At 44.7% G+C, this 16,241-nt stretch overlaps 1 protein-coding gene across 1 annotated transcript in view; it reads left to right on the top strand.

Moving 5' to 3' along the window:
- Map7 (microtubule associated protein 7) overlaps positions 1-16,241 on the top strand; it is a 116,054-nt gene that overhangs the window by 75,243 nt on the left and 24,570 nt on the right. The window contains exons 4-7 of the mRNA XM_051164642.1: positions 4,783-4,946; positions 6,121-6,238; positions 9,416-9,526; positions 16,030-16,143. Coding sequence (XP_051020599.1) covers positions 4,783-4,946; positions 6,121-6,238; positions 9,416-9,526; positions 16,030-16,143 — 507 coding nt within the window. The remainder of the gene's footprint in view (positions 1-4,782; positions 4,947-6,120; positions 6,239-9,415; positions 9,527-16,029; positions 16,144-16,241) is intronic.

Genomic DNA, 16,241 nt, shown 5'->3' with positions numbered 1-16,241 from the left:
ATGGCAGATAGGCAATGATGTCACAGGTAGGCAGACTGGAGCATAGTCCTAACATTCTCCACTTGTACAGACATAAGCCTGCTCAGAAGGACCAGGACAGGCATGGACTGTGATGGGTGTAGGTGGGGTGTCCGCCCAGCCTGTGAGCACACTGAGTTCTCTGTCCCGCCTGTCTCCATGTATCAGCTGAATGCTGTCTGTGGCAATAGAACCCACCCAAGACCATGGCACGGTACCCAGCGTTGCATGTGTTACCGTGAGCCTTGCCAGCAGCTTGTTAGGAAGTCAGTGCTGCAGTGGTCTCAGGAAGAGAACCACAAACGTCATTATCTGCTCACTGGCCCATAGCTGGTCAGTGGCAGGATATGGGTTTGCCTCAAGTTCCTGTACAGCCTGTGGGGCTACCCCAATGCCCATCTTTCATCCTAAATTTTCTTGGCAAACAGGCACTGTTTCTAAATAAAATCCAAATTGATAGCGCATTTCTGTTTCATAGGCCCCAACATATTATAACTATCGTGTGCCATTAGAACATCCTGGTTGCTCACGCCTACGTTAGAGGCTTGGGAGTGGTGTCCAGTTCTTTCTTTTTAAGAGCCTGTGAACTAGGAATAAATTATAACTTCAAAGGAGGAAAGGGCAATATTCACAGGGTTTTGCAGTTGGTCTGGACATGCCCTCCTCTTATATAGCTGAGTAGTCTTTATGAAGTTAAGTGACTGTTGAGGACCGACAGATGTAATGAGATTTATTGGCTGTCCAGGGGCCACTGCCCTCACAGAATCCATGGACGGAGAAGCTTCAGCATCAGAGTTACATTTTCTCACAGCTTGGAGTCAGGGAAGCCTCCAGAACAGTGTTTGGTCCCCTGTCTGCCTAGGGCTCCTTCCCCTGAGCACAGACATGCAAAGAGAGCAGAATGGGCTGTGAAATCAGCTCATGGCCACACACCAGGAGACCTAAGCTTAATTCCAGGTACCCAGGCAAAGATGGAAGGAGAGAACCAGCTCCACATGTACACTGAGGCACACACACAACATACACACATGGGGTGGGGGGGGGGCACTCTGTTATTCCTTCTTTAAAAACCCATTAATTCTATTAGATGAGGGCTCCCCCCTTAGGGACTCATTTGGTCTTTTTTCTTGTTTTATATTTTTGCTTTTTGGAACAGGGCCTTGTGCATAGCTCAGAGGCCTGGCACAGTGGCCTTCCCTGCCGTGGCCTCAGTGCTGAGGTCATAGGCATGCACCACCATGCCCAGCTAGTTCAGTCTTCCTTACCTTCTAAAGGACTTGCTTCCAAGTCCAGCACACTGACAAATAGAGCCTTAGCATAGGATTTGGAGTTTGGGGCCACAGTTCAGTCTACTGCATTCTGACCTTTTTTCTTATGTTCAGAATTCTTACTTAAAAGGTGTGACCTCAAAACTAGATAATAGCTTAACTGACTAAAATTTGTAATAAATATACTTTCCTTTCTTAAAATAACGAGTACCTATGTTGTCCTTCAGTTTAAAAGTCGCATGATCTGTACTTAGCAGCTCATCCTAGCACTCACCAGCAGACTCAACAATGACCAGAAAGTAATATTTGCTTTTCCAACAGTGTTTGCCTAGTCTCCGAATGACTGTTTACAGACAATTGCTGTGTTTGGGGTGGGGGACAAAACGCCCTGCAATAGAATCTCCACTTCCTGTTAAAGACACAGTGGGAAAAGCTTTGACTAAAGAGACGATTGTATCTCCTACTACAAATGTACAAGGATACAGTTTGTCCCCAGTAGCCCCAAATTTTCTCAAAGGAAAATCCTTCCTTCAAGGGATTGTTTGTTGCAAAGTTAATCACTTGAATAATGATATAAAAATCTTGTGATTTATAGCACAACCATGAGAGACTTTAATTTTCTTAATTGAGATGTTGGTGGCAAATGTGAAAGTCTTAGGTAAATTTTTCTGAATGCTTAAGTCCAAGGAACTGTTCTCGCTGCTTTAAATATAATTATATTTTAATCCCTGTGACAGCCTGAATGTTCCCACGTTTTCCACAGCTTACTCTGTTAGAACTCATTCCAGGTAACTTACCCAAGATTGGGTCAATAGTTCACAATGAACCAGGAAGTAATTATCAAGATGATTCTCAAAATGAACCAGGAAGTAATTATTAAGCTGTTCAGATGTGTTCATGTGGTGAAGTGTACTAAGAAAGAGGGGGAATCGACTCTTGCTATATAAAAATCAGAGCTTAGGAAATAAATGCTAAAGTTTGTGTTAGATGTCAGAGGAAAGTGTGTGTGTGTGTGTGTGTGTGTGTGTGTGTGTGTGTGTGTGTGTGTGTGTGTGTGTGTTGCAAGGTCTCTTCACATGACACCAGTGGACCACTTATCTGAGATTTATTAGAAATGCAAAGTAATGTCCCCAGCACCACCAAGAATAAAAGCCGAGCATCATCTTGTTTTTAGTAACTCTGAATGTGAGGATTGGAGCCTGGGGAGTTGATTCTAACTAGACGCTTTCTTTAACCCCCCCTGACTTCCAAAGTTCATTAGGATGTGAGGCCACCGCCTCCAAAAGTGGATTAGCTAGAGAGTGAACAGGAGCAGAAAGAATCAGAGCCAGGAGTGTGGGCTAACTGGAGGAGCCCTGTTGAGAACAGGCAGGGAAAGCAAGCAGGATCTTAGCAGTCAGAGGAGTTTACATCTAAAGAAGAAATTAGTAACAAATGTCCGTTGCATTTCATTACCCAGGGTCTCACAGACACTGTGCAAATACATTCCCACTGAGCTCCTTCCCCAACCTAGTGCCGCTTTTGACTCGGCACCACCAAAAAATAAAAACCAAGCATCATTTTGTTACTAGTAGCCCTGAGTATAAGAACTGTGCTGCCTAGGAGAGATCTGTCATCGCACAGTGTTGGGTGTCACCCAGAGGCTTGAACTAGTAAAAAACTAAAAAAATGTTTCAGATAACCTATCAAGCAAGCGATGATTGTTTATTTGAACAATGCATAGGCAATAAAATGCTGTAGGGCTATTAAAATGCAGTTCGATTGGGGGTTTTCTATTTTCTTATGAGATGATCTCTAGGAGACTCAGTAGAAAAAGCTCGGTGCATGTAGTTACACTCAAACAGTTCAGATGGTACGCACGTCTGGTGGAGGCAGAAATGCAGCAAAGCAGCTCCCAGGGAAAGGGGAAAACAGCCGTTTCACCTCTGACAGTTCGTGCTGCTTGAGCTCCTATCGCTCCACCACTAGATCTTGCACATACTAGGGAGGTGCACTTTTAATCCCAGAACTTGGGCCGCAGGGGCAGGCGGAACTCTGAGTTCGAGGCCAGCCTGGTCCACAGCAAGCAGGACAGTGAAGGCTACAAAGAGAAACCCTGTCTCAAAGAAACAAAAATGGAGAAAAAATAGATAAGCCACTACCTTTCTATGTCTGGTGCCATTAAGACCTTGCCAGTAAGGTATTCCCATGAAGAAAATCCAACTTTATATGCATGAGTGTATGTGATTAAAGTGAGTGCATCTAACTGTTTGGATCATGGCCTCCTGTTAAGTTTCAAGATGGCTTCTCAGGGTGTCTTTCTTTATTCAGCCATTCAGTGCGTATTATATGTGTGCACTTTCTTAAGGTCACTTTCAACGTGATCTTGAGCCTGAGAATCTCTCAGGGACTATTGGCTTTTGTATAGGAAGAAACTTTGAAAACCAGCTTCCTCGATTTTGATCCAATGACTGACATCCAAATGGACAGACGTGCTGAGGGCTAGACACTCACCCCTCAGCAACAGAGCTGCCAGGGGAAGCAAGGTCTCACATGCCGTCCAGCTCTCCTCCTCACTGCCCCGGCCAGTAGTCCTTCCACCAACAGCAAGCCAATTCAGCTCTTTGAGAAGGTTCATGTCCTCAAATGACTAACTCTGAGAAATAGCTAATGCTGCAGAAAGCACTGAGCCAAGCGTGATGGTGCACATCTGTAATGGTGGTACTGCTCAGGGTTGGGAGGCAGAAGGATTAGGAATTCAAGACCATCCTAAGATACGTAGCAAGTTCAAGGGCTACATAAGATCCTGTCTCAAAAATATAAACAAAGACTTTATGATCCAAATATTGCTTGGACAGTCTCACCTACAGCGTTAATAATATGTCAATATTTAGTTATCGTAGTTGAAGGAAATATCATATATTAAAGAAAATAGTTCTAAGGGTAAGTTTGCCTCCTGAAATGGGAAAAGGATATATATAAAAGAAAAAAAAAAAAGTCTTTTATCATTGAGTAATGGTTCTTGGCTCTTTATGTGTATTTGTATCCATGTGTGGGTATGTTTGGAGGTGCATGTTGCACATGCAGATGTACATGCACATTTATGCAAATGAGTGTGGAAGCCAGAGGTGTATGTCAGGTGTAACCTCACAGAAGCCATCCACCATGTTTTGAGGATTCTCAATACAAGTTTGCCAATCAAGCTGGTCAGCTAGTACAGGGTTCTGCCTGTCCCTGCCTTTCCAGGTTGGGTGCTGGGGAACGAACTTGTGCCCTCAAGCTTGCATTGGCAAGTGCTTTTACACACTGAGCCATGTCACCAGCCCAGGGTACCACTAGAGTATGGTGTGTTCCCAGAGAGCAGAATTCAGGGCAACCCCTCTGACATAAGTGAGAAAGGCCAAGGCCAAGCTGGATCTGCACAAGCTCACAGAACCTGTTGGTTCAGTGTGGGCCACAGAACTAACCATCCAAGTTCTGAGCTTGCCTGAGTTGGATCTCCATTTTCTCCCCAAAGCTGCACGAGAAATCATCTGGCTAGAGAGAGAAGAGCGAGCCCGGCAGCACTATGAAAGGCACCTGGAAGCACGGAAGAAGAAGCTGGAGGACCAGCGGCTGAAGGAAGAGCGGAGGAGGGCAGCGGTGGAGGAGAAGCGAAGACAGAGGCTGGAGGAGGACAAGGTGCAACAACATCCCTCTGCGGAGGAAGGGTCTCCTGTGTCGGTACAGTCAGCCAGCTGCTGCCAGCGGTCAGCAGTACAGATAGTGGCCACTGTTGAGGAGCACAGGGTGGAGTAGGGGGAAGCTGACTGGTTATTAGTGTTGCTGCTGGGTGTCTCTTGTGGAAACCTAGTACTCACTTCTGCTTTATTCAGCTGTACTAAGGTGCTAAAATCACCAAGTGGGCTTCCGTAGGGTTCTGCCATATGTAAACATTTACACGAGGGTAAACATTTCACATGTGCATATCATTCACACTCACTCAGCCCTTAAGTGTTTTATATAAGTTTTCAGAAAGGGGGGGCTCATAATCAAAACAGTAAGTTATACAGCAGAGAAGGGCATGAGTGTCCTTGCCAGGTGGTGTGGGACATGCTTATAATCAATACTCAGAAAACAGAGGCAGTAGGATTGCCACAGGTTCAAGGCTAGCCTGAGCTACATATGAAGCCCAGGCTTCGAAGGAAAAAGAGTTCTGCTCTCATGGGCCCCTCCCATTCTTGAGAGTTCTTTCTCACTTTTCCTTAATATGTTGACTGTACTTGTGACGAGAAAAAATTGTGTCCTCACTTTCTGAATTCCATTTTTAAAATATGGCTCCAATTTGAGCCTGGGATATAGGCATGAGACAAGTACTTGCTAGCATGCTTAAGGTCCTGGCACCTTGTATCTGTGTATCACACACAGACACACACACACACACGTGAGGCATAATGGTACACACCTATAGTTCTTGCACTCTGGAAGCTGAGTCAGGAGGATCACAAGTTCGAGGCTAGCAAGACACTACATTAACATGTGTAGGAGTAAATAAAAACACATGTTGAGTATCCGCTTACATGAAGACTGTACTGCCATGGGCCTCTCTCATGTTGCTGGAGACGCCACACCCAGTAGAGAAGTATTAATTTTAGTGTCTGTTGCACACAAGGGCTCTTGAACTGGGAGCTAATGCCTACAGAAACTATCCCAGATTGTTACTGTCCCCATCTTAAGATAAAGCACATAAGTGAGGAAAGAGATTATAATAGCAATCTAGCAGGGCGAGAATTCAGGTGGTCTTCTCTACGCTGCCCTGAGCTGCAGAACCTTCAAGCAGCTGACCCTAACCACTGGCTCCTCTGTCCCGCGTAAGGAGCGCCATGAAGCTGTTGTGCGACGGACGATGGAAAGGAGCCAGAAGCCAAAGCAGAAGCACAGCCGGTGGTCGTGGGGAGGCCCTCTCCACGGGAGCCCCGGAATGCCCAGCGCAGGTAAATGCAGCCACCACTCTCAAGTCTCTTCTTTGAGGTTGGTTTTAAATTTGTCTTTGTTTGGGTTTTTTGTTTGTTTGTTTGTTTGTTTGTTTTTCCTTAAATCTCCAGTTGCAAAACAAAAACCCCTCTGAAATCATTAAACTATAACTAAGTGACGCTTCTACTGTTTGAGGACAGGAGGGTGATGGAGGTGAGACCCAGGGTCCCCTCTTTGCCTCAGCATGAGCCCCTATCTGTTTGGGTTACAAAGTCGTCGCCTAGAGAGAAAGCTACACAGCACCTCTGGAACTCCCAGCCGGGACCGTGCTAGGATCTGTTTGCATAGGGTTTGCATGGCCATGGGTCCCTTATTCCTTGTCACTCTCAGCAGCACAGCTGGGTCAGAACCACGTCTGAGCAAATGCACCCTGACCCTCACGTGTGCGTGCAGATGCCTCAGACTGGAAGCAGTGAGCGTCCAGCCTACTTCTCTCTCCTTGAGTGGGCATAAAACCATGCTAAAATATTAACTTAGCAAAAGGCTTTGGTTCTGTACTGTAAATTCAGTATGCCTTAACTCTGACATAGTATGTCAGTTCTTCTTTTTCCCCCCCTGTCAGTTCTTTTCATTATGTGAGTCTAATAATCTTTTCTTTTCTTTTTTTAATCATGTCTTACATTCTGTCCCCAGGTGGTTTTGTTGAGTCATCCATCATTCACCTTCTCAGTTTAGCAGGTGTGGACCACCAGGTCACAGCTTTGGGGGCCAATACTAGAAAATCTGGTACAGACATGCCTGTAATTGCTGACCACCTGCTTTGTAGCTAGCCCCTCAGACATAGGACCAGTTCACAGATCGCTGAGCCATCACCAGCCAAGTCATCATGCAGGCTGCTGTCTACTGCATAGGCTTAGCTCTGCGATGGCACAGTGTTTTTCAAGTGTGATGTTATAACTCAGGTGATGTAAAGGTGCCGAAATAATTATACATGTCATATTTGCCTTCTCCTTAAGCCATTTTTAATAAAGCCTGTTTAAGTGTCTTCTAGCTAAGAATTACAATTGAAGTGTATCCAGTTTAACAGCTCCCATGGCCGTCACAGTCAGCTACCAGTCATAATCAGCCTTACTTTTATCTGAGTACTTGATTTTTTTTTTTTTTGCATGTTTGCTGTGTTTTTTTCATTTCTGTTTTTTATAAGCCTTTAATTTTTTTTTTAAGTTCATCAAGTATGACCACAACTTATTTTCCTGAGACACTGAACCAAACATAGAAGCACATTTTCCCCACGTGACTCTTTACCGCCTGTGACAGAGCACACACCAAATCTGTCATCATAAAGATATGACGTGTCAGTGTGCAGTGTTCCGTCGGGGAACAGTTTTCATGGATGTCCCATGAAGGAAAATGGTCATGGTCAATGTTTTTATCGCCATGTTTTTCTCTTACTGATTCGTGCTTTCCATCTCTGTGACATAAAAGTTCTGTTGCACAGTAACAAACATCTTTTAACTCTTGCTTTCTGTTCAGCCGCTCAGAGCAGTAAAACCAGTGATACATTTATGAGTTATTAGGTAAAGCCCAGCTTTATAATGGCTAGACTGGAGCAAACTCATGGAGACTGAGAAATGGACATTTGCATCAGAAACGGTTGGGATTAAATCTTCTCAAAGACTAGGAAATAGTCTGCTGCTGCTGTGTTGAGAAAGCTTCAAGTGGTGGTGGTGCACACCTTTAATCTCAGCACTCAGGAAGCAGAGACAGGCGGATCTCTGTGAGTTCAAAGCCAGCCTGGTCTACAAAAGCGAGTTCCAGAGCAGCCAGAGCTACACGGAGAAACCCTGTCTCAAAAAAACAAAAGAAGTAATTCTCAGTTAAGGATGAGCATCTCCTTTATTACTTATTACCAGTAGATTATAGATAATAGTCGAAAATGGCTCTGCTACCTGGCAGAATTCATCAAAAATGTTTACTGTCCAGGTTATTCAGGCCAGTGGGGACAGTGCAAACACGCTGCTGTGGAGAATGTGTCAGTTGTCCTTTCATTAGTCAGTGACAGAAGGCATGGCGCCACCCCTTTAACTTCTACCATTGTGGGTCAGTTTCCACACACTGCTGCAGATATGCAGTGAGATGGGTAGTTTCCGTCACCTGTAGTTTGTTCAGTTCTCATGAACTTAATGATGAGCAAGACTTTTTTTTTTTTTTCCTTTACAATGACGCGGTATCCCTTTCGATTCTTTAAGTCTTTAATTTTAACAATAATATTCGCTGGCTTTAACTGAATTCTGGTTTATGTTGCTGTCAGTTCTGCTGGGCAAGTTCACATACCTATCCCTCCTTTTGATATCTGGAGTGACACAACCCCTAGTACTTAAGGACCAAGCCCAGAACCGTGGACACAGTAGGCAACCTCCCTACTGCTGAGCCTTTTAGTTAGTTTATTTCCTATTATGAGGCAAGTCGTAGGGCTGCAGATACAGCTCAGTTGTGGCACCCATGCCTAACAGTGGCCTCAGTCCCCACAACAGAGAGCGAAACAGAAAGCAGAAGGAAAAAGGAACAGACGGACAGTCTTGTACTAAGCAGTATTTACCTGCAATCCCTCGAATTGGGCGTCAGATGCAAAGTAAGTGCCAGGCCAGGCCAGGCTATGTTGAGATACTGTCAAGGTGAGGGGCTTGCGAAGATCCCTAAGCTGGGCTCAGACTTACAGTTCTGACTTGGCTTCCCAGCCAGCCTTTCTTGTCAGTCAAATCATTCCATAATGAGTGTCAATGCCTCGAGTGAAATGACTATACAAGCAAGGGTCTCCGCAGCAGGACCGGATGCGCGTTTTACCCCAGGTTTTGCAGTTCCAGACCCACTTCTGAGGCCTCTCTTTGCTTCACAGTTGGCCTGCGTCAGCTCGGTAGCCTGTGTCGCCCTTGAGTGTGCCTTCGTGTGCTTGTATCATAATCGCATGCTTGAGATTAAACTGGTGAACTAAACGTTTATATTATTTCTTAAGAAAAATAAGTTTTATTTCTAACCTCTAAGTTACTTTAATATGTCCACTCAGAAAACTGTGTTGTTGTGGAAGATCTGGGAATAATGCCAAAGGCTTCCAGCCCTGCCTCTCCTCCCACCACGGAAGTAGGAAATCGCAACCCTGCGTGCCGGCTGTCAATTAGCGCTATCTCCATTTGTTTTAGATCCAGACAGGAGGTCAGTTTCCACCATGAATCTTTCGAAACATGTCGATCCCGTCATTAGCAAGCGGCTCTCGTCCTCATCTGCAACTTTGCTAAATTCTCCAGATAGAGGTACAGTCAAAAGGAAAACAAAGCCTGTTCTGTCACTTACTTAATGTTTTCTTTTCTGGATGTGTACGGGTGGAAATAGCATCTGAAATTGCTCTCCCTACATTTCTCAAATAGGAAGAAAAAAGCTTGAGAGTAAAAAAGCGCAAGCATCTGACCATCACTTGCCTTGGGAGGAGAGCGTTTCTCGTGTTAGAAGGTGGCCAAATGGTACATTTAGCGGTGCAAAGCGGTGCTCCCCTCAGCCCCTTAGCAAATGAAATCACCCGCTAATCAGTCCGCCAGGGAGCAGAAAGTCTTGCTCTGCACAGTTCCCTTCTTTCTGTCCGCCACATGTGGGAGTTCCAGGTGCCGCCTTTCAAAAGAAAACTGTAAATGATTCATGGCACAGTGTCGTTTTTCTAATTTGTTTCTCATCTGGACAAACATTTCTTACATGTGTGATTGGTTGCTTGGTGTCCACTCATTTCAATCTTGAGGGATCGGCCTGATTTTAAGATGAGCATCACCACTACTGCCTCCTATGCAGGCTAATGATCAGGTCTTCCAGATAAAGTCGTAACTGAGTTTTGAGTTTATGCGTCCTGTGGATTTACAGTTAGTTAGTCACAAAATGAAAGTTTTATTTTTCATCATAGAAGAAACAATCAAGCTTTTAAGAAAAGCTACTTGTTTTAATAACTAAGGTGATTTTAAATAAAACCAAAGAATTATTGTGAAGTACAAAAGAACACACTTTTTAAAAATAACAAATTATGGCAATTTTGAGTATGTTTTTAAGAAATTAGAAAGTGCTGTGTCCTTATCTTGAATAAGAATGTAATGTATGCATGTTCTGTATGTATGTCAGTTTATATATCTTGTCTTTTGTATTGTTGTGATACCATTGTAATATATAATATTATGTAAATGTTGGTAAATGTTTGAGCAATTTCTTATTCTTGTCTACCTACCCAAACTGTTCCTTTTTAAAGCTAACTTTGCCTAAAGCATTGATATTGGAATGTAATCAAGTTTTAGGTTTTTTTATGTTAATTTATTGTTGATTAAATTTTCCTTCCTAAATATCCGTTACTGCAGACAAGATAGTGTATTTGGGGGAGGGATAGACTTCCGCTTCAAGCTCATTCCCTTAGTAGGACATAAGATACAATGTGGATGCTATTCCTACAGTTCTCTGTTCACTTCCTTTTAAAGTGGTCACTTACCCAGCACTTGAATGTCATACTTTTGTGAACCTGGGTCTGAGACAAACCATAGTTAAGGATTTATAATATATACATTTTTGTTTGTTTGTTTGTTTTCATTTTTCGAGACAGGGTTTCTCTGTGTAGCCTTGGCTGTCCTGTACTCCCTTTGTAGACTAGGCTGCCCTCGAACTCACAGAAATCTGCCTGCCTCTGCCTCCCGAGTGCTGGGATTAAAAGTGTGTGCCACCGTGCCTGGCCAATATTCTTAAATTAAGCCTTGCTTTCCTGCGTCTGACAGTCTCCTAGATAAAGATGAGAATAAAGAAACTGGCTATAAACAGGCTGGCCTCTCTGAGGATTGAAAGTGATGAATTCTTTGTCAGTTAGAAATAAAATTACATTTAAAAACTTAAATGATGTATCTGGTTGGACTTTCTTAGGTATCTTCTTGTGGCTTGGGGACTAAGATGCATTGGATAGCCCATCTATTCTGTTTGAGGTGACTCAGTCCCTCAGAGGTTGAGAGTCTTAAGTTTTAGTGTCCCACAGGATAATGATTATCAAGAGAGATTGGAAGCGAGGTCAGCAGCCCCTGTCTATGCAACATCTCTGTGGCACCTGCAGGTCTCAGTCTCTGTGGCACCTGCAGGTCTCAACCTTCATGGCCTCCACATGTGCTTTCTTTGTTCTTGTTCTGTTTTTGAGACAGAGTATCACTATGTAAACCTGGCTGGTCTGGAATTCAGTATGTAGACCAGGCTGGCCTTGAACTTGATTCAGCCCTTTTGCCTATCAGTGCTGAGATTACAGACCGCACTGGAAGAACGAGCTTTGCGAGCTTTGCGTCCTTTGGCTGAATGAGAAGTGGAGTTAGGGTGCCAAGACCAATAGACTCTCAATAACTAGTCTGTCGCTGGAGCCAGGAAACTGCCCCTTGAATCAAGACACAGGACTGAGGAGTTGAAGACTTTTTTCACAAGAGGGAGAGCTCTGAGGTCAGTCTGGCTGGCTTTCCTGCTTCCTATCAAAGGAGCTGCAAGAAAGTTCCTGGCCTAACACCACATCAGCCTGGAAAGGGCTCCCATGCTATAGAAGGTTCTGTTGCCTTGTTTTTTGGTTAGACAAATTCATCAGTAAGAGTACTTTTCTGCCAGTTATTTTTGAACATTAGTTATGCCTTATCGTCTCACTGAAAAAAGTTCTTCTCAAACTAAACTAGAAGCTTTAAAGACAGATTCCAAAAAAAAAAAGAAAGCTTATGCAACGTTGTCAAATCATTTGAGCTTTCTCTGGCCTGTGGCAGTAGCCTTAAAGCTGATATTAAATTGAAGCTCTAAAAACCATCAGGGCTAGAATGCATCTGAACAGCTCTACTGGTTATTAAATGTTCTGAAATATTGTCAAGTTACTCAGTAGCCACTGCCAGACACTGCAAATGCAGTGGACGCTGCCGCAACTGTCACTGTGACCTACTTTCTTAAAATCATTTGTGACTTAGGACCGGGAGATGGCTCTGTGAGTCAGGTGTCACACAGGCATGAGGACATGGCTTAGATCCTTCAAAGCCTGCTTTAAAAGATCCAGGCATGGACAGGCACAGTGATGCACACCTTTAATCCCAGCACTCGGGGGAGGCAGAGGCAGATGGATCTCTGTGAGTTCAAAGCCAGCCAGGTCTTCAGAGTGAGTTCTAGGACAGCCAGAGCTACATAGTAAACAAACATATTTAAAATTAAAAAAAACAAAAACAAAAAGACAGGCCTAGCAGCATCCACCTGTGATTCCAGTACTGGAGACAAGGACATCCTCAGGACTTGCTGAACCTGTCTGGATAATCAATGAAGTCCAAGTTCAGGCAAGAGACCACACCTCAAACAATAAGGGGAGAGCAAGAAAGATGCTCAGTAGTTCAGAGCACTGCTGCTCTTCCAGAGCATATGAGTCCAGCTCCCAGCACCCTGTCAAGTGGCTTAAAAGTGCCTGTAGCTCCGGCTCCTGGGGTTCTAACACCCTCTTGTAGCCTCTGCGGGGACACACACACACACACACACACACACACACGGCATTCATTCACAGACATACACATAAGTTTAAAAAAATAAAAAAATAAAAATAAATAATTTTTAAAATAATAAAATAATAAAAATAAATCATTTTTAAAATAAGATGGACAGCAATTGATGTAGATACTTGACCTGTGGCCTCCACATGCACACACATGTACTTACACCTACACACACGCACATGCACACACACACACACACACACACACATATACATTATAGACATCTACAAAAGGAAAAAAAAAACATTTCTTTTTATATCTGAATTTAGTGTCAAATGAACTGATAAAATTACCCAATGTAAAGGAAGCATGTGAATTCTCACTGATTATTCCTGTAAGCTACAACATTAAAGGTGCATGTCCTCATCTTTAATACCACCCACCTAACCAGACTTTTCTCAAAAAGGAACACCAGGCTGCTTTAAAATAGTGAGCATGAGACTGTCTACTCTTAGCTTAAAATGAGTCTAGACAGATCAGGTGTGGTGCCAGATGCCTAACACCATCCCCTAGGAGGCTGGGGCAGGAAGACCATGGGCTCCCTGGCTTATGTAGTGAGACCTTGTGTAGAAAATAAGTAAGGACATAGAAATGAGTCAGTGCATTCTCACCTTGAACCAGTGTCCTAGGACATAGTGATAGATCCCAGCTGAGTTCTGCCCAGAAGCCCTCTTTCTAACCTAACCCATGCCTTTTCACTCTGGCTGTAGTTTAATTGGTGGCAACAGCTATGGGAGGTTTCAGGTAGCCCTTAGGTGGTCTCCAAATGCCAACAGTCAGCATCTGGCAGCATCTGTCTAAGGTCTGCTCGGCACCCATGACCCGAAACCCAGCAGCGACTTCGTGTTCATCAGTGACCTGTGGCAGTGTGATTTGCACAATAATGACTCAGCCCAGGTCCTTTAGTTCTGTGAACCTGAAGCCTAGATGGGTAGCCATGGGCTAGAATCCTTTGAGTTTGCCTCCCCTGATCAGAGTAGTCTGTGCTGCTGATGGTCAGCATAAATAGGTCCTGTGCCGGCCAGTTCCTCCCTGAGCATTTCAAACTCTCCACATCAGGAACCTCTACATTAAACAAGGAGGAAAAGGCTAGTGTGTGCAAACGTGGGCTAAAGTCCTACGGACGCTCAACCTGTCACTCTCCCTCTCATGGACCTCCCATGGTGGGATTTGCCGTAATACAAGCTACTGTGAGGTTCGTAATGATCTTCCTGTGAAGCGGCTTCTATAGTTGATGCCCCAAAGCCTCACAGAAGTAGTTGAGCATCTTAAGGGAGAAAAGAAAAGAAAAAATGTTTCTATGGCCAGGAGTGGTGCCGCACGCCTTTAATCCCAATCCCAGCACTTGAGAGGCAGAGGCAGGCAGATGGTCTACAAAGGTCAGGGCAGCCAGGGCTCTGTTACACAGAGAAACCCTGCCTCCAGAAACAAACTAAGCAAGACAACGATAATGAAATGTTTATCTCCTCTCTGCAGTTCTGAGCTCCTGTCACCGTATAGTTTACCTCAGAGACGGAAGCCTGTTCTGTTCTCCCTTTCTTGTTGGCTTGAACATAAAAGTTCTGTTGAAGATTTTTAATTTATCCTGAGCACATATCCACACTGGTCTTATCCATAGGTTTCGATGTAGGCTGTTCTATATTGTTTCCTCAGGCATCCTGCCCTGCCGTGGAGGTAGCGCCTATTCAGCCTATCCACGGCGCTCTCTGCTAACTTCCACCACTGACTTAGCATTTTTTACTAAGCCCTAATGCTAGAAAACATTTAACCCTGGGAGCCAAGTGCAGTGATTCAAGCCCATGACCTGTGATCCCAGCACTCGAAGACAGAGGCATGACACACCACGAGTGTGAGGCCACCTACCGAGTGCAACCTTGTTACACACACAAAAAAAAAACCAAAACAAACAAAATAATAATAGTTTAACTATAGAGATTTCCCTAATAAACAGAAACCTCATGGAAAAGTCACCAATTCTTAAACCAAAGCTGTGATCAGAGTAGTCACTTTTAAAATAAAGTCATGTCATTAAATGACTTCTTGGAGACTGGTTCTCCCTGCACAGAGGCAGCTATTTTCAGTGTAGTGCTGTTTAGCAGTCTATGGTTCTTATAAACTAAACCAGATCTCCTAGAGTCTGGAGTGCCGTTCCTCTAAGAAATGACTTATAAAGGACCGCGATGAGAAGTTACCCCCAAGGACTCTAGACCAGAGGTGACTTGGCCGGGGGTCAGACAGTTTTAAAACTTTCACGCATGGCATGGGAAATCATTCTGAAAGAGTGGTGTGTGATCTTTTTATTGCAGAGGCATCCGTAGGAACTTGCAGGCATCTTCACTAGCACCCCTCGAACATATCGTCCCTGTTCTGGTGGGCCGCCACCAGATGCTAACAGCATATGCAAATTCATAGCCGGTGCGCACTCTCTCACCACAGCCTTGCCAAATCCCAGTCGTTTGGGACCCATGTGCCATTGTGCAGTCCCAGAACTTAAGTTTGTCTTTGACGTTCTCCAGACATCACTTATAATCTTCAGGGTCGTAGTTACTATTAAATCTTTTGCTGTTTCTGCTTCATTTTGTCTTCCTTCAGCTCTGGCCTTGGTCCTCAGCTGAAAGTTTTATATTGTGCCAAACAGGGACCTGAAAGAGCCTGGCTTGCTGAGTGGAGAGGTCAAGAGAACCCCATACAGACCTTTGCATGAGTCTCCCTTCACTTTCTTAGAGCTCACCTCCTCTGGTTACCCTAGAGCGTTTGTGGAGAGCCGTCGGTGTTTAACAGAGCCCTCGCAGTCCTTTATGTAAATCTTGTCCTCATCTGCCAGCCCTAACGAGGTGGACTAAGATGTAGAAGAAGCCCTGTGTCGGAGATGGGTACCACCACTCCACTACCCGTCATGACGCCCGTTGGCTAGGTGCACCCTCCCCTCACCAGTAATAGCAGATCTGCGGTTGAAATGGTATTCTCATTTTAAGACCCAGTGTTTGCCTGACAAGGTTGATGAGCAAAATCCGTCCCAACTGCCACTTTAGAGCCCGCTGTAGGCAGCACAGGGAAAGGCAGAGTTCGTGGAATAGCTGCTCCCTTTGGGTGAGGAATCCTGTCACCCTGACTCGTGGCCACATGTCCTCCCTGGAGAGCCTGGGCTGCCTCAGGTCTGTCCAGACTGCGAAGGTATTGGTGTGATGCTCTGCACCCTTTTGACCCAGGAGAGAACCTTCCTAATATCTTGCTCATGTGCTGACATTTAGCTCGCCGCCTGCAGCTCAGCCCCTGGGAGAGCAGCGTTGTTAGCAGACTGCTGACGCCCACGCACTCGTTCCTGGCCAGGAGTAAAAGCACGGCTGCCTTGTCTGGAGACACAGGTAAAGTCAGCCAGGCAGGATGTCCTGGTGAGGTAAAGCCCCTCCTTTTGGAGCCTGTCTGCCCTTCCCACTCCATCTAACCCCACCACCATTCATGC

The sequence above is a fragment of the Acomys russatus genome, chromosome 21, assembly GCF_903995435.1.
Source record: "Acomys russatus chromosome 21, mAcoRus1.1, whole genome shotgun sequence".
NCBI classification, from domain to species: domain Eukaryota; kingdom Metazoa; phylum Chordata; class Mammalia; order Rodentia; family Muridae; genus Acomys; species Acomys russatus.
Note: the sequence above shows the minus strand (reverse complement) of the source record. Positions and strands in the feature narration are given on the sequence as shown.